Here is a 27,445-nt window from a genome sequence, read left to right as displayed (position 1 = left end):
GGGTCTCGACCTGCGGGCTCAGGCAATCCACTCACCTCGGCCTCCCAAAGCGCAGGATTATAGGCTGAGCCACCGAGCCCGGCTCGCTTTTCATTTTTTTAAAGTCATAGAATATCTTCATAGGTTTGGGATTGCTTTAGTTTTGTTTGTCTGTTTTGGTCATGGAAAAATATTTGCTGATCTTTGTTATTGCTGCTTGGGAGTCCTGAGGTGCTAATATTAAAAATCACTATCCTATAATCCCAGACCTCTGAGAGGCAGAGGTGAGAGAATTGCCTGAACCCAGGGATTTGAGGCCAGCCTGGGCAACTTGGCAAGACCTCGTCTCTACAATAAATACATTTTAAAAATTTAGTTAGGCATGGTGGCACATGCCTAAAGTTCCAGCTACCTGGAAGACTGAGACGGAAGGATTGCCTGAGCCCAGCAGGTCAAGGCTGCAGTCGCTGTGAGCATGCCACTGCACCCTAGCCTAGGCAACAGAGTAAGATTCCAGCTAAAAAATAAAAATAAAAATAAAAAATTCATCCTCAACATTTTGTTCAAATATAAAGAAAACCCATCTGGACCTACAGGCAAGCAGGATAAAGGTGTTACTCTCAACTTACCCCCTCACACCCACCCTCCTCCACCCCAGTATTCTGAGGGATAAAGAGGTATCCCACCAGTCTAGAGTCCTGTGAAGAGCATGAAGAAACTCATTAGGGTTAGAGCAAATGTCCATAAGAATAGTGCAGAAGTTTTCTATGCTTTTCTGTGAAAAGGAGGACAGGACCTAGAAAATGAAAACAGAAGGATGAGCAGGACACTGTGGTTCTTGTCAGCTGTCTGGAGCAAGAATATCAGGGAATGAACTGCAATGCGCTCAGGAATATCTATTAGGGTTACTGCTAAAGATTCAGTCATTGAAATGCAAATCAAAACCACATTGAGATACCACCTAACCCCAGTAAGAATGGCCATCATTAACAAAACAAACAACCACAGACGCTGGTGAGGATTCTGAGAAAAAGGAATGCTTCTACACTGCTGGTGGGAATGCAAACTAGTGCAACCTATTTGGAAGGCAGTGTGGCGATTTCTGAATAAAACTAGAAATTGATCTTCCATATGACCCGGGAATCCTTCTATTGGAAATATGCCCAGAGGAACTCAAATCATTCTACAAAAAGATACCTGCACACATATTTGTTGCAGCTCTATTCACAATAGCAAAAACATGGAACCAAACAAGCTGCCCATCAAAGCTGGACTGGATTTTTTAAAAATGTGATACATATACACAATAGAATATTATGCAGTCATAAAGAAGGACAAACATATGGACTTCATAGTAACTTGGATACATTTAGAATCTATCATACTCTGTGATCTATCACAGAAACAAAGAACAGAGTACTATATGTTCTCAATTATAAGCAGACCTTGAACAATTATCATGGCTGGGCTCGGTGGCTCAGCCTGTAATCCCAGCACTTTGGGAGGCTGAGGCAAGTGGATTGCCAGAGTCCACAGATTCGAGACCCACTTGGGCAACTTGGCAAGGCCTCGTCTCTACAATAAATCAAAAATTAGTCGGGCGTGGTAGCACATGCCTGTAGTTCTGGCTACTTGGAAGGCTGAGGCAGAAGGATCATCAGAGCCCAGTAGGTCAAGGCTGTGGTGGCTGGGAGCGTGCCACTACACTCCAGTCTGGGCAACAGAGTGAGACTCCAACTCAAAAACAAAAAAACCAAAAAGAACAATTATCACAATACTATAAGAAAGGGATTGGCAATAGTGGGAAACTGCCAGGGGAGATGGGGTGGGATTGGCAGTTGAGGGAAACTGCCAGGGGAGGGAGGGGCACACCTCATCAGCAAGGGTACCTGCATGATAAACATTTGTATACCTAACCCTGAAGTGCACCCCACATCTTTAAAATAAAATAAAATAATAAAAAAAGATCCAGTCTTTTTCTGATGGCATTTAAAGGAATTATGGAGAAGGAACTGTTGGTGTTATAGTCACTCTACTTTCCAGAATTACCTCACCTAGGGATTTGAGAGGATCAGAAAAGGTTAGCTACCTACATCTGTTACTTCTTCATTTCCTGTGGGAATAATGCCTACAAAGTTGGTGGGTTTTTTTCCTCATTCACATCAGTAAGGAAGCTTCAACTTTCAGTAGCAACTTAATCTTTTTCTTTAACATCCTTGCTTAGAAAAAAAAAAGTCCAAAACATCATCATTATTAATAGCTACTGTATTAGCATGCAACTGCTGCTGTAACAAATTGCCACAAACTTAGAGGCCTAAAACAACACACATTTAATATCCTCCAGTTTAAGATGTCAAAAGTCTAAAATAGGTCAGCAGCAATAGAATAGGTCAGAGGTCAGGTGTTCCTCCTGGAGGTTCTAAGGGAGAATCTGTTTCCTGGCTTTTTCCAGTTTCTAGAGGCTGCCTACATTAATTGGTTTATGACCTTTTCCTCTATCTTCAAAGCCAGCAGAGTAGCATCTGCTCTCCTCTCTGACCTCATGCCTGCCTCTTACAAGGACTCTTGTGATAAATTGGGCTCATCTGGATAATCCAGGATAATCTCGCATCCAAGATCTTTTATTTAATCCCATCTGCAAAGTCACTTTTAAATATAACATAACATACTCACAGTTCTGGAAATTAGAATGTGGATATCTTTGGCGACCAGTTACTATCTATAAAATGTGTTCTATGTGACAGGTACTATATCAAAAGTATGTCATGTTATTTCATTATTCCTTAAAACAATCATGTGGTTGTTTTATTGATAAGAAAACAGAGGCTCAGAGTTCAGAGGCCCTCTCTCCTAAACCCTAGGTGAGTCTATCCAACTGTCTACTTGGATGTGTAACAGGCCTCTCAAATTTAACATGTCCAAAACTAATCTCTAGTGATTCCTCCATAAAACCTGCTCTACCAGCAGAAATCCCATCTGAGCAATGGCACCATCTTTACAGCTGCTTAGGCCATTAGAATCATCCTTGACTCCTCTGTTTATCTCACATCTCATATCTGATCTGTCACAAAATCCAGTTAGTTGTATCTTCAAATATCTCCAGAATCTGACCATATTGCATACATTGCTACCCTCAACCCTCAGGTCCCAGCCTCCCATCAGCTATCTGTCAGATTATTACAGTAGTGCTTTAATCAGTCTTCTTATTTCTGTCCTTGTCTCCAATTAATGTTTTCAACAGCTAGAGTGATCTTTTGAAAAACATAAGTAAGAGCATGTTACTCCTCTGCTAAAAACATTCTCATGCCTTTCTTACTCATTCAGAAGAAACACCAAAGTTCTTTCTATAATCCCCCAGGCCCTATCAGATGTGACTTCATCTCCTTCTACTTCCCCTTACTCACTTCATTCCAGCTACATTGACCTTCTTGCTGTTCTTTGAACATTCCAAGTATGCCTCTGCTTCAGGGCTTTGCGCTTGCTATTTTCTCTGTGTGGAATACCTTCCTCCAGATATTGGCATAACAAACTTCCTTGCCTCCTGGAGGTCTTTATTCAGATGTCATTTTGTAGGGAAGCCTCTCTTAGCTACATTACCTAAAATATTAAGCCACCCCTTCATCTCTAACATTTAAAAAAAATCTCTAACATTTTACAGCCTCCCTTTTTGTTTTATGTTTTCTCCTTAGTACTTATCTCTGCCTAACCTACTATATATATTACCTGTATATTAGGTAGGCATATGTGTATATACCTAGTTGGGGTACCTAATCTCCAAAATGACCCTTAGTCAGTCTGGCCTCTCGGTATTCAAGCCTCCTTCCACAATGAATAAGGAAGACCTCTATGACTAATAGGATAGTTCAGGAAAGACTGCATGTGACTCCAAAGCTAAGCCATAAAAAACACTGTGACTTTTGCCTTTGTCTTTCTTAGATCACAAACTCTAGAGTAAGCCAGATATCATGTTGTGAAGATACTCAAGCAGCTCTGTGGAGAGGTCCACTTAGTGAGGAAATGAAGCCTCCTGCCATCAGGAAGTACCATCTAGCTGTCCATGTTAGTAAGTCATTTTGGAAGTAGATCCTCCAGACCCAGTCAAACCTTCAGATGACTATAACCCTAGTTAGTGTCTTGACTGCAATCTCACGAGAAACCCTGAGCTAAACCACAACTAAGTTGCTCCCAAATTCTGTCCTACAGAAACTAGGAAAGGAAAAATCTGTCAATTAGGCCATGATTCACAATGAATGTGAGAGTCATCCCAATTTGAAAGATGTGGGAAAAAATGTACATTTTTTAATTGATGAAATACGCCAATGATGACTATTGCTATGATTGCTGTTTTCTCCATATAATTTCCATGAGGACAGGAATTTTTGTTGGTCAGTTCACTGTTACAGGCCTAATGCCTAGAAGTGGGCCTGGTATACTGAAAAAAATTTAACAGTTGCTGGAGGAATAAATAAAAATTAACTTACACAGGTATGTCATTTATACATGATAGAGCTAGGACTCAAACCAGGTCTTTGACTTTAAAACTTGTGCTCTTTTTATTGCCCATTATTCAGGATGCAGTTGAATACCAAGATCCTCATCTTATTTAAACTCAATTTTTCTCTTTTACAAAGAAGACATATTTAGGAAGAATAATATATAGCTAACAATTATGGAGTTATTACCATGTCTAGGACTGTTTTAAGCACTTTGTAGGTATTAACCCATCCAATCTTCACAACAACACCATATGGTATGTACTATTACTATTTACATGTATGAGGAAACTAAGGTACAGAGTAGTCAAATGACTAACCCAAAGTCTCATAATTAGTTATTTCTGCTTGGAGTAAATAGCTGTATATGTTCTTTCTTCCAAACTTACCTCAACTGAGAGTCTCTTTAAATGCCTTACAAACAAATATTTGGTAAACCCAGGGTCTTGAAATGTTGTCTAGTGTTATACTGTTCACACTCCCTATTGAGAAAGAACAACTTCCATTTGTAGCTAAATCTTAACATTTAGAAATGAAAAATTTAGTCATTTCTACATTAAAACTTAAAATCTTGCCTTGAAAATTATGGTGTTGAGTCTTACTTTATAAATTGGATCTGAACATAATACACCCTATGTGAATACCAGCGTTTATGAATAGTCACTTAAACTATAATAAAATCCTAAATTTGATTAGCTCTTTGCATATACTTTCATTTAGAAGGCTCTCATGTTTGATCTTTATGGTAATGTTTGAGAAGCTCTCAGAAACAGTATTCTCTCCAATTTACAGATCAGAAAATTGAGAGTCAATTAAGGTAAAAAATCCTCTTAGGGTTACGTAGGTAGTAAGTGATCAAGCCAGGATATTTCCAAATCCTAGTCCAGTTCTTCATATTAATCTAGACAGTTGTTGCCAAGATTTATACTGACCTGAGGTAATTAAATCAAGTGCAGCAGGAATGCCAATGAGTCTGGGGAGAAGCTGGGTTCCTCTTGCACCAGGAAGAATTCCTAGTGTGACTTCTGGTAAGCCAACTTGAGCCTGTCAAAGATTGAAAGCATAAAGGCCATTAGAATGAGATGATACATTCAGAGTTAAGGCAAGTATTCCCCTGGATTTCTCAATACACTCTCAAAAGCATTTTTTCCATCAAATTGAACAAAGATTTCTACAGGGCAAGTCTGAACACACCCTCTCCTTTAATTAACAGCATAAAAAGAGCTGTGCTTTCCCTAAGTCTTTATGTTGAAACACATCTCTAACGTCTGTTTTTTTTTTTTTTTTTGAGTCAGAGTCTCACTGTAGCCCAGCCTGGAGTGCAGTGGTACGCACATGGCCACTGGAGCCTCAACTTGCTGGGCTCAGGCAATCCTTCCACCTTAACCTTTCAAGCAGCTAGAACTACAGGTGCCCGCTACCATACCCGACTTGTTTTTTTATTTATTGTAGAGACAAGTTCTCACCAATTTGCCCAGGCTGGTCTTGAATCCCTGAGCTCAGGCAATTCTCTTGCCTTGGTCTCCCAAAGTGCTGGGATTACAGGCTTGAGCCACCGTGCCCGGCCTCACATCTCTAACTTTTACACATTTATTCTCTGACTCTATTATGATCTGTCTCAGCCAACAAAAAATAAATCTCCAGAAACAGCTTTCTGGAGCCCTGCAAGAGTTAGGAAGCACAAGAAAGTGAAAAGACAGCCCACAAAATGGGAAAGAATACTTACAAATTATACATCTTTTATAGGACTTATATGTAGAATATATAAGAACTTTTACAACTCAATAATAAATAGAGAAGCAACCAATAAAAAATGAACAAAGGATCTGAATAGATATTTCTCCAGAGAATAGATACAAATGGCCAATAAGCATATAAAAAGATGCTCCGTATCATTACCCATCAAAGGAATGCAAAGTCAAACCACATAAGATATCTCTTTACACCCACCATGATGGCTATAAAAAAAAAGAAGACAATAACAAGTGTTGGAGAGGATGTGGAGAATACAGTAAACTCATGCATTGCTGGTGGGAATATAAAACAGTATAGACACTTTGGAAAAAATTTTGCAGTTCCTTAAAAGTTAAACATAAAGTTACCATATAGACCCATGAAGTTCACACCTGAATATATACCTAAGAAAAATATGTCCACAAAAACATATGTCCACAAAAATCTTGCATGCAAAATTTCAAAGCATTATTGTACATAAAAACCAAAAGAGAAGAGGCAACCCAAATGTCCATGAACTGATTAATAAAGTGTGGTATACCCATACAATGAAATATTATGCAGTCACATAAAGGAATAAAGAACTGGTTCATGCTACAACATGGATGAATCTTAAAAACATTATGCTGGCCATTGCTTTGCTAAGCTCTGATCTGGCCATATGGCTCCTTGAGCTATGGCTGCCATGTTTTTCTTGAGCTTTGGTCCCCTCCCTTACCTTGGGGAGGTGAATCTCCTCTCTCTCTCACCAATTTACTTTCTAAATAAACTATACTTTTCAATCTAAAAACAAAAACAAAACAAAACAAAAAAAATTATACCAAATAAAATAAGCAAGTCTCAAAAGACCATGTATTATATGATTCAATCTACATAAAATATCCAGAATAGGCAAATATATAGAGACAGAGATTAGTGGATGCCTAAGACTGGGGGAGAAGGGAATGGAAGGTTATTGCTAAAGAACATAAGGTATCTTTTTGGGGTGACAAAATGTTCTAACATATACCATGATAATGCTTGCATGACTGTGATAAACTCACATACCATTGAATTAATATACCATTCATTTATATACTACAAATGAATTAATCATATAGTGTATAAATTATATCTCAGTAAAGTTATTATTAAAGAAAAAAAAAGTCAGACAGCAACCTCAATCCAGACAAGAAGGTGAACTTAAGTCCTTTATCACATTGCCTTTCCTGGCCATTGTAAAGTCTCCAAAGGTCTGTAGTCGTTTATAGGTATAAGGGTGAGAAAGGGGGTACTTAATTGCAGACTGCCATTTACCCAGATTGTGATTCTAGCAGTTCCAAAATACTTCACATATATGAGGTCTCTCTCACATGAGGTTTTCCTAACAGTCAGTCACAATTCTTTCTATTACTGTTCATCCCTACTCCCTAACTCACTGCTAGTAACTCAGATCTGCACTCAGGGCACAGAAGGTCATGGTAAAAAGGACACAGGAAAGGAACACTTAGGATGTATATATGCTTTTATTTATAAGCTTTTATAAAAGTTAAAACACTATTGGGAAATGGTTACATAAACTGTAGTTTTTATATGGTGAAAAATTATGTAGAAATATATAATGATTTTTTAAAGAATATTTACCATAAGATTAACATGATTTATCATCAGGAACCATGGAGGCCAGAAGGCATGGGATGACATATTCAAAGTACTAAGACAACAACTGTGAATCGATAATTCTATATCCAGCAAAACTATCCTTTGAAAATTAAGGCAAACTGAATGCATTGCCAAATAAATAAAAATTGATTTGTTGCTAGCAAATCTGTCCTACAAGAACTCCTTCTGGTGAAATGAAAAGACACTAGACAATAACTTAAAAGAAGAAACAGAGAATGCTAGTAAAAGATAACTACATAGGTAAATATAAAAGACAATACTAGTGTATTTTTATTTGTAATTCCTCCTTTTCTTATCTGATTTAAAGAAATGCTATGTAAAGTAATAATAATAAATCTATGTTAAGGGGCACACAATGTGTAAAGATACAATTTGTAATAATAACAGCATACAGGGACAGGTAACAAAGCTATAGAAGAGCAAATTTTTTGTACACTATTGAAATTCAGTTGGTATTAACCTGACATAGATTGTTATAAATTGAGATGTTAATCATCATCACCAAGGCAACCACCACTAAGACTATAACTCAAAAAATAGACAATAAAAGAAACAACAAGAAAATAAAATGAATACATTAGAAAGTATTATTTAATCATTACTGAAAGCAGTAATGGAGGAACTGAGGAACAAAAAATGGCATCAAGCATAGAAAACAAATAGCAAAATGGCAGAAGTAAGTTTTTCCTTATTAGTAATCACATTAAATATAAATGTATTAAATGCTTTAGTTAAAAGACAGATTAAGCCGGGCTCAGTGGCTCAGCCTGTAATCCCGCACTTTGGGAGGCTGAGGTAAGTGGACTGCCTGAGCCCACAGGTTCAAGACCCACCTGGACAACTTGACAAGACCTCATCTCTACAATAAAATTTTAAAAAATTAGCCAGGCATGGTAGCACAAGCCTGTAGTTCCAGCCACTTGGAAGGCTGAAGCAGAAGGATTGCCGGAGCCCAGCAGGTCAAGGTTGCAGTGGCCGGGAACATGCCACTGCACTCCAGTCTGGGTGACAGAGTGAGACTCCAACTCAAAAAAAACAAACAAAAAAAAAGAGCGGTGGAGTAAATTTAAAATTTTATTAGTGTGTCAAATATTATAGTATAAAAATAGAGTATAAAAGAAATAGAACAAAATCCCAAATGTGGTAATGATGAGTTGGTAGGACTAGAGTCTCTGAACTTTTCACTGAGGATACGAGAAAGCACCTGATCCACTCCATCTTGTCTGTCCTCCCCTCTTCACCCAGCTTCATGTTTTAACTTGAGTTGCCTGCATGGTTCTAATACATATTCCTTTTATGACATTTCAGGAATTTCCTGACAAAAAGGATGTCCTATATTTGGTGTTGGGCAAATCCTAGAAAATTACACCTTCCCTATATTAACCTATATGAGCAGCTGTCAATTTATTGAGGGGGGAAATTGTCCAGAAATTTGGGGACACATCAAGTACAGAGAACTTGTTATACTTTATGTGAGTATATATGTGAGTGTATATGGTTTAAACAAAATAATTCCAATAAAATATTCAAGGAAAAAAAAAATCCCAAATGTAGTTTTTCAAAAAAATAAAGTTTTCAAAGGAAAAGAAACTGTCATTTAAAAAATTACATAGGTAAAAGACCAGAAGGAAATATAATAGAATGCTAATAGTAGTAATTTCTGAACCGTGAGTCTATGGTGATTTTACTTTATATCTTTATACTTTCTTGTATTTTCTTATCTAGTACAATGATGGATATTATTTTTATCATTAAAAAACTACATTACTTATAAAAATCTACTATTTTACATTCTGTGATCCACACTGGTATCACAGACCACACTCTACATGCCTAATAGCCCAAATTAAATCTATTTCCAGAATTAAATGCATTTACTAGTTTTGTGCTATTTTCCAATAGAAATCTGCCTTCTTAGGTACTGAAATCTTTGAGTTATCAAATGAGTATGTAAATACATACTTAGGGATGATAGCCAAAGTATTTAATACCTCATACTGCATGAGCATGAGATCAGTGAAACCTGATATGGACCATAGTACTGGAGCAGAGTCCTGGGGACACTCTATTGACTCAGGAGTTCCCCTTCAGTTGCTGGATCATAGTGAAGTCCTAGTGCTAAGGTTAAGGAAGCAATGAGACAGAAGACTCAGAGTAGCAGATCTTTACCAACCAGAATGGAAGTACAGTATTGCAATATTTTAAATTAGTACTACTGTACTGGTACATAACAGCTGAGCGCCACGGCTAGAGATACCCAGAGTTGCTAATCAGTAAGCTAGCTATTTAAGATTATCACCTCTGATGCTTATGATGACATTTAGAGCTTGCTCTAAAGAAAAGTTCCACATCTCAACCCCCAGATGGTGTCTTAGTTGTTACCTCTGCATGGGCTATCCTATAGTGACAGGCGAGGGCCAGCTCTAGTCCCCCTCCTAGAGCTATGCCTTGGATAGCTGCCACCACAGGTTTCTCATAACTCTGTATTTCATCTACTACGTGTTTCAGTACATTGCCAAAGGCTGTAGGAGTGCCAAAGCCACGGATATCAGCACCTAAGGACACAAAGACAAAGAGAAAAGAGGGTTGAGAAATACTTTGACTTGTTATACAAGTTACCTGATAACTCATAAAAAGTCTCAGCCATTTTTGGGCCCTTATATTTCACCCTTTGATTGGAGACACAATAAAGGAGCAAGTAGCCTAGAAAATGTAGATGACATGAAAGAAAATTCTCAAATCTTTACCAGGAATCCTGTAATTGTCTACTATCTCTCTTTCTATACGATAAGTAGCAACTCTATCTTTAAAAAACTTAAAAACCTCAGAAAAGACGAACAGGGATTCTCCTCAAAAGATCATTATTATTCTAAGACTGAGTCAGCCCGTCTCCCTTTTTCTGTGATACTGCTCATCAGCCCTAACTCACAGCAATTTTGTTCCAAATCTTTGTTAAGGACAGGATTCATTACAACACAAAATATCAGGGTAACATGCACACCTATTTGTTAATCAATCAGCTTAGAATGTTTTTCCAATAGTTTTTTAATCTTCAGCAAAAGTAACATGCATTGGTTTTCCTGATTATAAAATTTTATGAAAAATTAGAAAACATGCAAAATTACATAAGAACATAAAAATCATCATAAATATCACCACACAGATACGACAATTTAATATTTTGAAGAATTCTTAGTTTTTATCCTCATGTATATATCCAAATAGATTTGTGACCGTGAATAAGCTATTTAACCTTTTTGTCTTGATACCTATCTTAAGTGACTGATGTGAGAATTAAATGAAAGTTTAATAAATAGTTAATATTTAAAGCATACTATAAAATCTTTTTTATATTTTCCTATTTTCATATAACATTGTACTTAGTAAGCTTTTTCCTATTGTATAATCTACTCTTTGATAACATCATAAACTTGGTACAAGTTTAAAAACTTAAAGTAATTATTCCATGTTTAGTCTATTGATCTTTCTTTTTCTTTTTTTTTTTTGCTACCTGCTTTCATCTAGCATCAATCCAGGGCTTATACTTTTTTTCCCACCAATTCACCAAATTTCACTCCAGTGTTTTGTTTTTTTGTAGATTCCTTTTGGTTCTAGAGAAACAAGATAAATTTCAGTCTGAGTCTCAAGTCTATCACTCCTGTAGCTTTAGACTGAGATGGTTTTTCATATAATAGAAATTAACATTTATTGGGTAAATGCATCAGGCACCATGCTAAGTAGCTTCATATATTGTCTAATTTAATTTTCATAACACCTAGGTTAAGTTGCATAATAACCCCCATTTTACAGATAGGGAAGTTAATGCTTTGACATATTGAGGGACTTGTTCAGAAATATAAGTAGTAACTGGTAGAATAGGAATTTGAATTTAGGCAATTTGACCACAAAGCCCACATTCTTTTTTTTTTTTCCCTTGAGCTGGAGTCTCACCCCATTGCCCAGGCTAGAGTGCAGTGGCATGCTCATGGCCACCCCAGTGTTGACCTGTTGGACTCAGGCGATCCTTCTGCCTCAGTCTTCCAAGTAGCTGGAACCACAGGTGCACGCTACCATGCCCAGCTAATTTTTTGATTTATTGTAGAGATGAGGTCTTTCCAAGTTGCCCAGACTGTTCTCAAACCTGTGGACTCAGGCAATCCTCTCACCTTGGTCTCCCAAAGTGCTAGGATTACAGGCTTAAGCCACCACACCCTGTCTACATTCTTAACAGCCATACTATATTCTTCTGCTTATAGCATAAGGTTAGTATTATTATTATTATTCCATTTTTACAGAAAAGGCAGAGACAAGAGTATAGAGATTTTACTTTTTAATTATTTCTGGCATACCAAAATTCAATTAATTTGATATTGATTTTATATTCAGCAAAACTGCTAAATTCTCTTATATTCTCAATTTTCTGCTAGATTATTTTGATTTTTCTACAAGCATTATCACGATCATTTTTATTTTTCTACAAACATTAACATATCTCCTGAATAATGAAGCTTTGTTTCTTCCTTTTCAATTCTTATACCTTTTGTTCTTTTGCTAGCTTTACAGAGTTGGCTAGTACCTCAAATACAAAGTCAAATAGAAATGGTGCGAGCAGTCAGCTTTTTCTTCCTCCTTGCTCACAGGGAAAGTTTTCAATGTACCATTTTGTGTGATGTTTGCTGTGGATTTTTCAAAATAGATATATTTTGCCTGATGAAGACATTTCCTTCTTTTACCTAGTTAACTAAGAATCTTTCTTTTTAATGCATGTCAAATGCATGTTAAAAAATCTTTTTTCTGCATCTCTTGACATAATCATATGATTTTTCTTTTTAATATCTTAATCGTATGAATTTCCTAGTGTTCAACCAATCTGATATTTCTAGGACAAAAGTGATCATATTATACTTTTTATATGTTGTTAGCTCCAGTTTAATAATACACTGGGTTTTTTAAAATTACTTCTAGATTTGGTGTGTGTGTGTACAGGTTTGTTATATGGATTCACTGTATAATGGTAAGGTTTGGGTTTCATCATTCAAAAAGTGAACACTGCCAATAGGTAATTTCTCACCACTCTCCCCACTTTTGAAGTTCCCATGTCTATTATTTCCTTTTGTATATCCATATGTACCCATTGTTTAGCTCCCACTTATAAGTGAGAATATGCAGTATTTGACTTTGTTTCTGGTTTATTTCACTTAGGATAATGGCCTCCAGTCCTATTCAAAAGACATGATTTCATTCTATCTATGACTGTTTAGTATTCCATGGTGTATATGTACCACATTTTTTAAATCCAGTCATCTGTTGATAAACACTTAGGTTGAATCCATTACTTTGCTATTGTGATTAATGCTGCTTTAAACATACAAGTACAGGTGACATGGATTTTTCAGGTTAGCCTGGTCTTTGAGAGCATCAGCTCAATGGATTGGCCAGCTGAGCACCAGAGAGGGTCAACCCAATGGGCAGGCAAGCCTCGCACCAGGAGTGTTGGGTCTAATGAACTGGCAAGCCAAGCCCTGAAAGTGTTGATGATTCGGTGGGTCAGTCTAACCCCAGGAGTGCTGGCTCTAATGGGCTGGCAAGCCAAGCCTTGAGAGCATTGTAGCCCCTAGAAGTAACTCAATTTCAGAGTTTTGCCTTCTTCCAGCAACTCTTCTGGTTCAGCCCTGGGGTGCATGGCTCTTCAGCTCCCATAATCTTTTGTATCTTTTGCAGCTCTTTAGGTCAGGTTCCTGCCCCATGCCCACGAGGAATGAGGGACACAAACAGCCAGAAACTGTTGAGAATGCAGGATTTATTGAGGGGAGAGAAAAGTGGGAGAGGACCCAAAGGGGTTGCTAGTGGGGGTCGAAATTTCGTTGCTTATATATCCCTAAGTCTGAGCTGATTGGCTAGCACTAACTGTAAGCTGATTGGTCAGCACTTGCTGTGCTGATTGGTCAGTACTAAGGACCAATTGGCAGGAGGTAGGGGCCTAGTGGTGATCTGATTGGTCAGTATTTGGCAGCGAGCTGATTGGTTGTTTTTCTATCCCAGCAGTGAGTACTTAAGTTCTAGCTTGAGAGGCTCCTAGGAAGCTTGTTTACCAATGCCAGTGTATGGGCCAGAGAGGCCTGCCGGAGTTTGCTACATTGCTACTGGGGGACCCACCCTGTCTGCCTGCCTAGCCTTTCTCTAGCTATCTCCTCTCTCACAGGTCTCTCTTTCTGATATAATGATTTATTTTCCTTTGGGAAGATACACAGGAGTGGGAATGCTGAGTTGAATGGTAGTTTTATTTTTAGTTTTAAAGAAATCTCCATGCTGTTTTCCATAGAGGTTGTATTAATAACATCTGTTTTCTACACAACCTTGCCAACATCTATTGTTTTTTGACTTTTTTTGTGAGGAAGCAGGATTTATTGAAAGGACAGAAAAGCTCCCACAGTGGGAGGAGACCCAAGGGGGTTGTCCTTGACTTTTTAATAATAGCCATTCTGATTGGTGTGTGGTTATATCTCATTGTGGTCTTAATTTGGATTTTTCCTGATGATTAATGATGTTGAACATTTTTTTATATGTTTGTTGATCACTTGTATGTCTTCTTTTGAGAAATGTCTGTTCATGTCCTTTGCCTATTTTTTTAATGGAATTATTTCTTTTTTTCCTTGTTCAATTATTTGAGTTCCTTGTAGATTCTGAATATTACTCCATTGTCAGATGTGTAGTTTGCAAATAGCTTCTCCTGTTCTGTAAGTTGTCTGTTTAGTCTGTTGATTATTTCTTTTGCTGTACAGAAGCTCTTTAATTAAGTTCAATTTGTCTATTTTTGTTTTTGTTGCATTTGTTTTTGAGGTCTTAGTCATAAATTATTTGCCTAGGTCAATGGCCAGAAGACATTTCCCTAGGTTTCTAGGATTTTTATAGCTTCAGGTCTTACTTTTTTTTTTTTTGAGTCAGGGTCTCACTCTGTCATCCGGGCTTGAGTGCAGTGGCATGATCACAACTCCCTGTGGCCTTGACCTCCTGGGCACAGATGATCCTTCTGCCTCAGCCTCCTGAATAACTGGGTCTACAGGCTTGTACCACCACACCAGGCTAATTTTTTTTTCCTTTTCTTTCTTTCTTTTTTTTAATAGAGACAAGGTTTCACTATGTTGTCCCGGTTGGTCTCTAACTGCTAGGCTCAAGCAATCTTCTCACTTCGATCTCCCAAAGTGCTGGGATTAAGGTATGAGCCACTGTACCTGGCCAGATCTTATATTTAAGTTTTTCATCCATTTAAGTTTTATATATGGTGATAGATATGAGTACAGCTTCATTCATTTATATATGGCTATCCAATTTACCCAGCACCATTTATTGAATAGAGTGTCCTTTCCCTATTGTACATTTTTGTCAACTTTGTCAAAGATCATTTGGTTGTAGGTGAGTGGCTTTATTTCTACTCTGTTCCACTGATCTATGTGTCTATTTGTGTACAATATTGTATAACAATATTGCTTCTTCCAATCCAATCCATGAGTATGAAATGTTTTTCCATTTGTTTGTATAATTTACAAGTTCTTTAATCAGCATTTTGTAGTTCTTCCTGTAGAGATTTTTCACTTCCATGTTTAAATTCCTAGGGTTTTTTTTTTTTTTTTGGTGGTTATTGCAAATGGGATTGAACTCTTTTTCAAATTTTTTTATTTATCTTCAAAGTCATTTATTTCATAAACTTCACTTTTCTTTGGTGACTCCATGGACTGAGCTCTTGATTTGGTTTTCAACTTGAATGCTATTGGCATAGAAATGCTACTAATTTTTTAATGTAGATTTTGTATCCTGAAACTTTCCTGAAGTCATTTATCAAGTCTAGAAGTCTTTTGGAGAAGTATTTAGCCTATTCTATATACAAGATCATGTCATCTGCAAACAGGGATAATCTTATTTTCTATTTTTCAATTTGAACACCTTTTATTTTTTTTCTCTTGCCTGGTTGCTCTGGCTAGAAGTTCCAGTACTATGTTGAATAGGAGTGGCCATTCTTGTCTTGCTCCAGTTCTTAGGAGGAATGCTTTCTGCTTGTCCCCATTCAGTATGACATTGGCTGTGGGTTTATTGTACATGTCTTTTATCATTTTGAGGTATGTTCCTTCAATACCTAGTTTGTTGAGTCCTTTATCAGGAAAAAATACTTGGATCTTATCAAATGCTTTTTCTGCCTCTATCGAGAGAATCATATGGGTTTTGTTTTTGATTGTTTGTGGTGAATCACACTTATTGATTTGCATATGTTGAAACACACACATCTCTGGAATAAAATCCACTTGATGGTGATGGATTATCTTTTTGATGTGTTGTTGGATTTAGTCTGCTGGGATTTTTATGAGGATTTTAGCATCTATGTTCATTAGGAATATTGGCCTGTAGTTTTGTTGTGTCCTTGCCTGATTTTGGTATTAGGGTGATACTGGTTTCACAGAATGAGTTAGAGAGGAATCCCTACTCTTTGATTTTTTGGAATAGTTTCCATACGATTGGTACCAGCTTTTCTTTGTACATCTGGCAAAATTCACCTATGAGTCCATCCGGTCCTGGACTTTTTTGGTTGTGAGATTTTTTTTTTTAATTACTGATTCAATTTAATTACTCATTATTAGACTGTTCAGGATTTTTATTTCTTCCTTGTTCACTCTGGGGAAGTTTTATGTTTCTAGGAATTTATCCATTTTCTCTAGGTTTTCTAGTTTGTGTGCATAGAGATGCTCACAGTAGTCTTTGATGAACTTCTGTATTTCTATGGTATCAATTATAATGTCACCTTTATCATTTCTGATTGTGTTTAAATTTATTTAAATTTTTTCTTGATTAGTCTGTCAATTTTGTTTATCTTTTCAAAGAATCAACTTTTTGTTTTGTTGATCATTTGTATCTTTTTTTTTGAGTTGGCATCTCACTCTGTCACCCAGACTGGAGGGCAGTGGCCGCTCCCGGCCTCAACCCACTGGGCTCTGGTGATCCTTCAGCCTCAGCCTTCCAAGTAGCTGGAACTACAGGTGTGCGCTACCACGCCCGACTAATTTTTGATTTATTGTAGAGATGAGATCTCGCCAAGTTGCCCAGGTGGGTCTCGAATCTGCGGGCTCAGGCAATCCACTCACCTCAGCCTCCCAAGGCACAGGATTACAAGCTGAGCCACCGAGCCCGGCTCATTTGTATCATTTTTATTGGCCTCAATCCATTTAGTTCTTCTTTAATCTTTGTTATTTCTTTTTTACTGTTAACTTCAGGTTATTTTGTTCCTGTTCTTCTAGTTGCTTGAGGTGTGATATGCGGTTGTTAAGTTAGAATCTTTCTATCTTTTTGATATAGGCACTTTATGCCATAAATTTTCTTTTTAATATGGCTTTGGCTGCCTCTCAAAGATTGTGTATGTAGTACCTCTATTTTCATTAGTTTCCACTTTTAAAATTTCTGCCTTGATTTCCTCATTTACCCAAAGATCATTCAGGAGCAAGTTGTTAAGTTTTCACATATTTGTATAGTTTTGAGACTTCCTCTTGGTAATGATTTTTAATTTTATTCCACTGTAAAATTGGTATAATTTTAATTATTTGTAATTTATTGAGATTGGATTTATGGCTAAGCATATGGTCTATTTTGGAGAATGTTCCATGTGAAAGCAAGAAATATATATAGCCGGGCTCAGTGACTCACCCTGTAATCCCGTGCTTTGGGAGGCTGAGGTGAGTGGATTGTCTGAGCCTGCAGGTTCGAGACCCGCCTGGGCAACTTGGCGAGACCTCATCTTTACAATAAATAAAATCAGCCGGGCGTGGTAGCGCGCGCCTGTAGTTCCAGCTACTTGGAAGGCTGAGGTGGAAGGATCGCCAGAGCCCAGAAGGTCGAGGCTGCAGTGGCCGGGAGCGGCCACTGCACTCCAGTCTGGGTGACAGAGTGAGACTCCAACTCAAAAAAAAAAAAAGAAAGAAATATATTCTGTGGTTATTGGGTAGAATGTTCTGTAAATGTCTATTAGGTCCATTTGGTCTAGAGTCCAGTGTAAGTACAAAGTTTCTTTGTTGATTTTCTGCCCTGATCATCTTTCCATTGCTGTCAGGGGGATGTCAAAGTCTCCCACTATTATAATAGGGTTGTTTATCTTTTTTCTTAGATCAAGTAGTATTTGTCTTATGAATCTGGATTCTCCAGTGTCAGGTGCATATATATTTAGGATATTTATATCTTCTTGTCAAATTGAACCCTTTATCATTATACAACAACCTTGTTGGCCTTTTTTTTTCTGTTTTTGCTTTAAAGTATGTTTCATCTGATATAACTACTCCTGCTTGGTCTTGTTTTCTTTGTGTGCAATATCTTTTTCCATCCCTTTATCCCTTTACTATGAGTCTGTGGCTGTCTTTACCCGTTAAGTGGGTCTCTTGTAGGCTTTTTTTTCCTCCAATTTGCCAGTCTATATCTTTTAAGTGGAACACTTAAGCCATTTACATTCAAGGTTAATATGTGAGATTTTGTTTCTGTCATAATATAGCCTCAATTTGCACTCATATTTTTATTCTATGTTTATGAATTAAATTGGCCTATACTTTTTCTTTTCCATACTGTTCTTGCCAGGTGTTGGTATCAAGGTTATGCTAGCCTCACAAAATGAGTTGGGAAGTTGAATAGCATTTATCCAAAACCTGTGAATGTGACCTTATTTGCAAATAAGGTCTTTGCAAATATTATCAAGTTAAGATGTGGTCATAGTGGATTGGGGTGGGTATATATAAAACCAGGACAATTTGGACACAGACACAGAGGGGCAAAGGGCATGTGAAGACAGAAGCAGAGATTGGAGTGATGCATCAATAAGCCAAGGATTGCCAATAACCACAAGAAGCTAGAAAAGGCAGGGTAGGATTCTTTCCCTAAAAACTTTAGAGAATAGATTTCTGTTTTTTTTCGAGTTGGAGTCTCACTCTGTTGCCCGGACTGGAGTGCAGTGGCACGCTCCTGGCCACCGCAGCCTTGACCTGCTGGGCTCTGGTGATCCTTCCGCCTCAGCCTCCCAAGTAGCCAGAACTACAGGCGCGCTACCACGCCCAGCTAGTTTTTGATGTATCGTAGAGAGGAGGTCTCTCCAAGTTGCCCAGGCAGGTCTTGAACCCGTCGGCTCAGGCAATCTACTTACCTTGGCCTCCCAAAGCGCTGGGATTACAGGCTAAGACACCGAGCCCCGCCAATTTCTGTTGTTTTAAGGCACTTAGTTTGTGGCAATTTGCTATGGTAGTCCCAAGAAACGAATATAAAAAGTGTTTCCTCTTTTGTGATTCTCCAAAATGTTTGTATAAAATTGGAACAATTTTTTCTTTAACTTTACAGTAGAGCTTATCAGTGAAGTCATCTGGGCCTGGAATTTACTTGGTGAAATTTTTTTGTTTTTTGGGTTTTTTTGAGTTGGAGTCTGACTCTGTCACCCAGACTGGAGTGCAGTGGCCGCTCCCGGCCACCGCAGCCTCGACCTGCTGGGCTCCGGCGATCCTTCCGCCTCAGCCTTCCAAGTAGCTGGAACTACAGTTGTGCACTACCACGCCCGGCTAATTTTTGATTTTTATTGTAGAGATGAGGTCTCGCCAAGTTGCCCAGGCGGGTCTCGAACCCGCGGGCTCAGGCTGAAATTTTTTTATTATTGTTTGGATTTCTTTAGTGGTTATAGAACTATTGGGGTTTTTTTTTATTTCTTCTTGAGTCAATTTGGGTAATCTATATTCTTCTATGCATTTATGATATCTTGGTTATCTTTTTTTAGTAGCTATAGTATCTGCAGTAATACCCTTTTTATCATTCCTCATATGTGTTGTTCATGCCTTCTCTTTTTTTCCTGATCAGTATCTCTAGTGGTTTGTCAATTTTATTAGTCTTTTCAAAGAACTAACTTTTGACATTGTTATTCCTCTTGATTCAAATGTTTTCTGTTTCATTAATTTCTCCTCTATTATTTCCTTTCTTCTATTTTATTTGGGTCTATTTTACTGTTGTTTTGTCAGTTCCTTGATATAGATGTTTAGTTCATTATGTTTTAGCCTCTTTTCTTTTCTAACATATACTTTTAATTTATAAATTTCCTGATAAATTTTACATTAGCTGCATTTCTCAGGTTTTATATGTTTCCACTGTTATTCCATTCAAAATTATTTCTGGATTCCATTATGATTTCTGTTTTTACTCAGAGGTTATTGGAAATGAACTTAATTTCCAAACACGAGAATTTCTAGTTATATTTTTGTTACTGATTTCGAACCTGATTGCATTGTCAGATAATGTATCCTAAATAAAATTTATGTACGCAAACTTTTATGATCCAGTGTCTGGTTAATTTTTGTAAATGTTCCAGGTGTATTTCAAAAAGAATGCATATTTTTCCAATTTGTGAGTGCAGTGTTCTATATAAATTCATTTGGTTAAGTTTGATAATCACTAATGCTTTTCTAGAAGAATAATTTTTTTCTGCTGCTGAACTCTAACTACATTCTCCCTTCTATTTCCTTTCTTATAAAGAAATAGCAAGTTCTCCATAGTTTTGGTCCCTCTTTCTATGCCTCAAAGTCACCATCTTGGGCATAGAAAATAAAAATAATAAATTTGTTAGTAAGTCACTTAATAGCTGGTTAATGTTTGGCACATTATTTTAATCTCTTTCAGGCTCAAAATATTTTCTTACCTCTAAATGGGGATTGTAGAATTTACTGAGAATTAAAATATAATGCATGTAAAAATACTACTATTTTCATTATTATTAATAAATAAGTTACATAGTACTAGTATATAACAGGTAAGATAATAGTAATTATTATAATGACTCACATTTTTATATTTACTTATTGCTTCGATTCTGAATCTGTGTCTTTTCAGGCTAACATTAGCATGCATTAAATTCCTCTAGCTATAGCAAGATTGAATATGTCCTCATATTCTTGTGATTTTTGTATTCATTCAGGAAATGAGAAAAAGGTGCCATAAATACTACTGAATAAATTATTTCAGAATAGTTTTGCCACATTTTGCCAATATTTTTGCATCTTCACTCAATATCTCAATAAAGTAGTGCTATGGTCACTGAGATGGGTGACTAACAGAAGAAAAATACATTCTATTATAACACTTTGTGAATTAAACAAAAACACTTACGGAACATCTTCTGTGTGTGGGTACTGTATTACAAACTTTCAGATATGTTGCCTCATTTAATCTCACAAAAAACCCTTGAGATACACATTATTGTTCCTACTTTATAGAAATAATGAGGTTAAATAGAGAAATTTAGATTAAAGGGACTTGCCCAAGCTTATACAGAGAGAAGACATACACAAAGCAGGTATCTATCAGCAGGTGTATACTAACAGCCATCAAGCCTGGAACTAAATGTCCCCCAAAAGTCAATCTAATATTAAAGACACTAAACCCAAAGTCTTCTCTGGGTCTCTCACGTGATTCCTGTCTCTTTCCCCACAATGTTTCTCGTTCTCACTTAAGTCTCCCATATCCACTATCCACACTAAGTTATACTCACAGGGACAACTAATGCAGTATTGACCTCAGTGGCTGCATTCCAGAGATAGCGGGGAGGGTTACACCCCAGTTACCTGCACAGAATTTGCCACCTGCTCCACAAATCACAATGGCTTTTACTGTACGGTCTGTTTCAGCTTTCTGTAGTGCCTCTTTTATTCCATGAAGTACAGACACACTAGAAGAAAATGAAGCAAATTAGTCCAAATTAAATTCCTGCCATCTCACATTTTTTCCTTCCTAACAATAAAAAATTAAACACACACATAATGGATAAAAGCCATAGACACTTATCATTAAAGTCTTCACTAATTTTTTTCAACAAATATGTGTCTACTACAAATTAAGCACTGAACTAATTAAATGAATCAATTTTTAAAAAAAAATTATTTTCTGTACTTTAACTTTGACCACTTAGAATTGGCACAAACTAATTTTTATTTTATTTTATTTTATTTTATTTTTGAGTTGGAGTCTTACTCGGTAGCCCAGACTGGAGTGCAGTGGCCGCTTCCGGCCACCGCAGCCTCGACCTGCTGGGCTCCGGTGATCCTTCCGCCTCAGCCTTCCGAGTAGCCGGAATTACAGGCATACGCTACCACGCCCAGCTGATTTTTTGATTTATTGTAGAGATGAGGTCTCGCTGCCCAGGCGGGTCTCGAACCTGCGGGCTCAGGCAATCCACTCACCTCAGCCTCCCAAAGGCACGGATTACAGGCTGAGCCACCGAGCCCGGCTCACAAACCAATTTTTAATACTATTATTCATCTTCTATGTACAGTGCAAGGAGTTACCTGACAAATGTACACAATTAGTCATATAAGGTTCACTAAGATGAATGCTGCAATAAAGCTACAAAGAACTAAATATAGAAGTTCAGAGAAAGATGAAATTATTTTCAATCCCTGTAGGCAAAATATAAGAAAATTAAAAGAGAAACAGTCTAGGAGATGCAGTAGGGGCTGCTACGTTACCTCAAATGTCTATTCTGCTTCTCCTTCTTGAAAATATTAAAACACCTGGGCTAGATATATGGTTGCCCAAAATTAAACCTACATTTTCTAGCCTGTTTTGCAGTAAGATCTACCGAAGGTACTAAGTTCTGGCCGATGGGATGGAAGCATATTAGGTATATGCGACTTTTAAGCAGAGACCTTAAAGGACTGGGTATGCTTTTCTCTTTTTCTTTTCTCCCTACTCCTGGCAGAAATGCAGATGTAACAACTGGATTAGGAGGAGCCATCTTGGATCAAGAGATAGAAGTTATATATTGAGGATGGCAGAGCAAAAAAAAAAAAAGGCAGAACTGAGGACCCTGATGATCGTGGAACAACCCTACCATTCCAGGACATTGCTATGAGAGAAATTAAATTTTTACTGTTTCATTCACTCTCATCTTGAGTTTTCTGTCACTGACGGCTGAATCTAATCCTAACTAATTTAGGAAGTAAAGGCAAGGTGAGGAAAATATAGGGCATGTCGTAGATTTTGCTAAGTTTCAAAATATGAGGAAGTCAGCCACAAAAGAGATAGCTAAAGCCAAGACTGAAAGAAAAAGAAAAAGAAAAAGGGAAAAAAAAAAGCTGAGGACATATCCTCTGGATGCCTCTTCATTTAAGAAGTGGGAGAGGCTCAGCAGAGTGATTCAGCAACAAGGGAACATGATTCACAAAGGCCAGGAGAGGAAATTTGCCAAGAAACAGGGAATCAATAATGCCAAGTGACAGTGAAGGAGAAAAACCTAGGGTGAGTGGTGAGGAACTGCTTTAAAGAAAAATAGTAGAACTGGATTCCAATCAGTTTTGCCTTGGAATTCTGAGTATTCTGAGTAAAATCTCTGTTCTTTAGTATTTCAGGTGAATAAAATCTTAAAACAAAACAACAAACCTCTGAAAAGGTCATGTTAAGACCAACAACTATGAGTTATAAAACCTCAAGAAGTAAAGGAGATACTTGCCCTTGTATAGGATGATTCCCTTTTATCTACTTTTCACTCTTAACCAAGATGAAATCAAACAAAACCTCCTGCCTTCAAGTGGTTAATTAGAAACCAAATCTGATAATGAATAACAGATTCAGAGCCTCTGTATAATATTGGAAAGTCCAAGAGACATGTACTCCCTTCTGGGTAAATGGTGCTGTTAAAATTAGCTTAATCAGTGCCATTGAGGAGAAGAAACTGGCTTTTTCCATTTCAACCAACCCTTCCTCTTCTATTTATGTTCTTGTTAATTTTTCAAAAATCAAAAACAGGAAAAAACAGAAATGAAAACGACTGCAACATATAGCTTTATTAGATTCGAGCTGAGTGAGACCATACATAGCCTTGTAGCAATGTAAAGGCTGCAGGGCTTAAGAAATTATATTCTGCTGGGTGCAGTGGCTCATGCCTATAATCCCAGCACTTTGCAAGGCTGAGGTGAGAGGATTGCCTGGGTCCATGGGTTCGAGACCAGCCTGGGCAACTTGGTGAGACCTCATCTCTACAATAAATCAAAAAAATTAGCCGGGCATGGTGGTGCGTGCCTGTAGTTCCAGTTACTTGGAAGGCTGAGGTGAAAGGATTGTGTGAGCCCAGTAGGATGAGGTTGCGGTGGCCGTCAACAAGCTACTGCACTCCAGCCTGGACAACAGAGTGAGATTCCAACTCAAAAAAAAAAAAAAAAGAAATTACATTCTCCCCTTAACATTGTCAGGTATGGACAAATGGTGTCTGGAATGAAGACAGCATTTCATGAGTGATGACCAAAACTCTTCAGCTTCTTTGACTATATGAGGTCTTTTTTTGACAGCTTTTTTTTTTTCTTAAATCAAAGGTCATTAAATCAAGTTTGTGGTTTTGTGATTAGCATTTTTTTCCAAGAAACAGAAGAGAAAATAGAATTTATCAAACAATAAAACATGTAAGGTTAGGTTTTGTTTCTTGAAACTTTGTTTTCAGTTATGTATTGGTATGTATGTAAGTCTTGAGTTGCTATGTAAAACATGAGGTGGATTACAGTAGAGAAATGTGAAAGCCATTGTTCTGAAAGACAGGCCTAGTAATCAAGCATGTTCTACATTTATAAAGAGGGTTGGTATTCGTCTGAGTAGAAGGAAACATGGTTGATAAAACAAGCAATGAAGGATTTAAACTCGGGAAAAAATATTCAAACAAGAACCTCTCAGTGGGCAAGGAAAAGATAACTTTCCACATAAAATTAGAACTAGGAAGAGGAAAAGGAAGGAAGGGAGAAAGAGAAGTACAAAGCCAAAAAAAAAAAAAGCCTGTTAAACTGGATGATCATACTGGGATGTACACTCCTACCTAAAAAACAGTTCAGAAGAAGACCAATGCGAGAGGGCAAACAAGCATTTATTCCCAAGTGGAGAAAATCTTGATGAAGCTGAAGAGGATCCTGAGCTGCAGGGCCTGTTGGGTTGGTAGGGATATATAACAGGCCTTCTGACTAATGGGAATTATGGTAGCTAACATCTGATAAATGCCAGTCTGCAATCTCCAACTCATTTGAACCTCACAACTTTTTTATTTTTATTTTTTGAGTTGGAGTCTTACTCCATCACCCAGGCTGGAGTACAGTGGTATGCTCTTGGCCATCCTAGTGTCGACCTGCTGGGCTCTGGCGATCCTTCTGCCTCAGCCTTCCAGGTAGCCGGAATTACAGGCATGCGCTACCACATCTGGCTAATTTTTTATTTATTGTAGAGATGAGGTCTCCCCAAGTTGCCCAGGCTGATCTGGAACCCTCGGGCTCAGGCAATCCGCTTGCCTCGGCCTCCCAAAGTGCTGGAATTACAGGCTGAGCCACAGAGCCCAGCCTGATCCTCACAACTTTATGAGGTAGATGATAATAACATTTCGCCTGCAAAGGAGGGGCAGGGGGTGGGGAGGAAGAAGAGCAGGCTAAATACCAGGATCACTTAAAGTAGTTATCAGAATATATTGCAAGTTATGGGTATTAGACTATGGAACTTTCCCCCTTAAGATCCTGATATCTAGCAGTTCTACAGACCATTCCAAAATTGGCATGGAATGTTATTACTTACATTTATCTTTGTCAAATCAATATAACATATTTTGCTTTTTCTTCTGGGAATGTCAAATTGTGGACATATCAACCTTGTGTGATTTTATTCTGTAACTTTTTGTATTATTAAATGCAATAATTCAAATTGAAATCCAAGTTATAATAGCAATACTAATGATAAAATAAAATCTGATGACAGCAAGATAAAAAAATCCAATAAAATTTGCAGGTCTCCTCATTTCAGTTCTTTTTGCTCCAGCAGCATGTGATAATTTTGACCAAAGATCTTTGTCTATGCTGTGTATATTACTTATAAATTATAGCTTCTACTAATCCTGCTACTACCTGTGGCTAAGTGACTGTTTCCAAAGCTAATGTATATTCCACCCCCCCAGAAATTTGGAAGAAGCAAATCAAATTGCCTTCATTAATTTTCAAAAAGACAGCATTGATCTCACTTTTTTAAAAACAATGCTCTCGGTATACTGCACAAAGAAGATAACCCCAATGGAAAAACAAATGATAAACTGCACAGTTTTTCAGAAAATGCTATTTAATAGGCTTTCTCTGACATGGCCTGTCCTCAGAAGCACTAAGACCCCTGAGGTGTAAACAGGGAAGGAGAAATAATTTTGCATTTCTGAGCCAGAGCACAGTTCTCCTTCACTTACTGCGTTGGCATTAGTGAGAACCTTACTTTTTCCCTCCTTTCTTTTTTTAATGTTAAACCACTGCTTTGCCAGATTCCTAAAGCTTTTAGCCACACGTTGTAAGGGCAGCCTGGACTCGGGGGTTGGGGAGTGAGGTTGGATCAAAGTCCAACACTGAACAAAGTCGAGACCTTTGGAATAGCAAGTCCGCTCAAGAAGCCGAAGTGCAAACAAACAAAAGAGTTCCGCACGAAGTCGGCATGGATAGACGCCGTCTGAATCCAGTTCCCCATCTGTCCGGCTCTCTGCCTCAGTTTCCTCACCAGTAAAACGGGGATTTGAGTTCTCTGCGAAGATTAACCAAGCAAACATAGGTTTCAAAACGAAAAAGGGCCCTGGCACAGGCCCGCTGCTCAATCTGCCGGGGTCTTTTCCAGCGTAAACCAGCAGGGGAGAGTGAAAGCCCCCAGCGCCGGCCGGCAGGTGAAGCCCCGCAAGGTCTCCGGGCTGGAGGGGCCCGAGCCTGTTACCTGAGCACGTTGACCGGCGGGTTTCGGAGGCGGATCAGCGCCAGGCAGTTGTGCAGCCGCGAGTACTCGGCCATGGTTCCTCGGTCGCCGGGGTGGCGTCTGCAGCTCACCGCGGGGCGAAGCCGCTTCTCCGGGCGCGCGGCCTGCCCCGCGAGGAGGGGCCCCGCTGGGCCAATGCGACCGGGGCGCCGCCCCCGCCCGACACGTCCTCCCTCCTGGCCCTCCTCCTTCGCAGAACCCCACCCCCGCTCTGCGACGCTGGTCGTCTTTCCCTTTAAGGCTCCCCGGATGCTCCCACCACAAAGCACAGCAGCAAGGGCCAGGAAAAACGGGTGCAAATGCCGGCCTGTCGAGTTCTGTATCCTCCTGCCAGAGGGGCTGCCTTCTCGGGACGAATTGTGGCTTCCGTGAACCCGCAAGCCCTCATCACAAACGGTATTCATCTACATGATCCTTCTGAACAGGGACAGATGTCTGGGGCCCTGACAGTCACGTGATACGGTACACATCTGGAACACACAGTATACACGCATGTGCATTTCACCTAAATGAGTACGGGACCCCCAAAATCTAAGAAGGCTTGCACGTAATGTTCACCTGTTCCAAAGAAGTCACCCAGAGGTCCAGCGGGGAAAGACATTGGCTAATTAAAATTTATGGAGGCACCGATGGCGCCAGAAGGTCGGTGAAGAATCCAAAAGAATCCTCACCTCAAGCCAGTATAGCAAGCAGTTTTATCACAAGAGCATTCAAGTTCATCAAATTCCTATCCGATGTTTACAGTAACATTGGTTAGGAGTGACAGACCACATTACTTTCGGCTCTGC

At 38.4% G+C, this 27,445-nt stretch overlaps 1 protein-coding gene across 2 annotated transcripts in view; it reads right to left on the bottom strand.

Annotated features, from left to right (window-relative positions):
• LOC103272258 (peroxisomal bifunctional enzyme-like) overlaps window positions 1-26,724 on the bottom strand; it is a 53,956-nt gene extending 27,232 nt beyond the window's left edge. For both annotated transcript variants that reach the window (XM_021718035.1, XM_021718038.1), the window contains exons 1-4: window positions 26,619-26,724; window positions 21,485-21,588; window positions 10,251-10,423; window positions 5,405-5,516 (exon numbers count right to left, since the gene is read on the bottom strand). In XM_021718035.1, the coding sequence (XP_021573710.1) occupies window positions 5,405-5,516; window positions 10,251-10,423; window positions 21,485-21,588; window positions 26,619-26,692 (463 nt within the window). In that variant the 5' untranslated portion in view covers window positions 26,693-26,724. The remainder of the gene's footprint in view (window positions 1-5,404; window positions 5,517-10,250; window positions 10,424-21,484; window positions 21,589-26,618) is intronic.
• Window positions 26,725-27,445: the final 721 nt, after the last annotated feature.

This window comes from Carlito syrichta, unplaced genomic scaffold, assembly GCF_000164805.1.
Source record: "Carlito syrichta isolate Samal-C Ts95f unplaced genomic scaffold, Tarsius_syrichta-2.0.1 Scaffold111496, whole genome shotgun sequence".
In the NCBI taxonomy this organism is placed as follows: domain Eukaryota; kingdom Metazoa; phylum Chordata; class Mammalia; order Primates; family Tarsiidae; genus Carlito; species Carlito syrichta.
The sequence above is the reverse complement of the archived record's forward strand: the minus strand, read 5'-3'. Positions and strand labels throughout refer to the sequence as shown.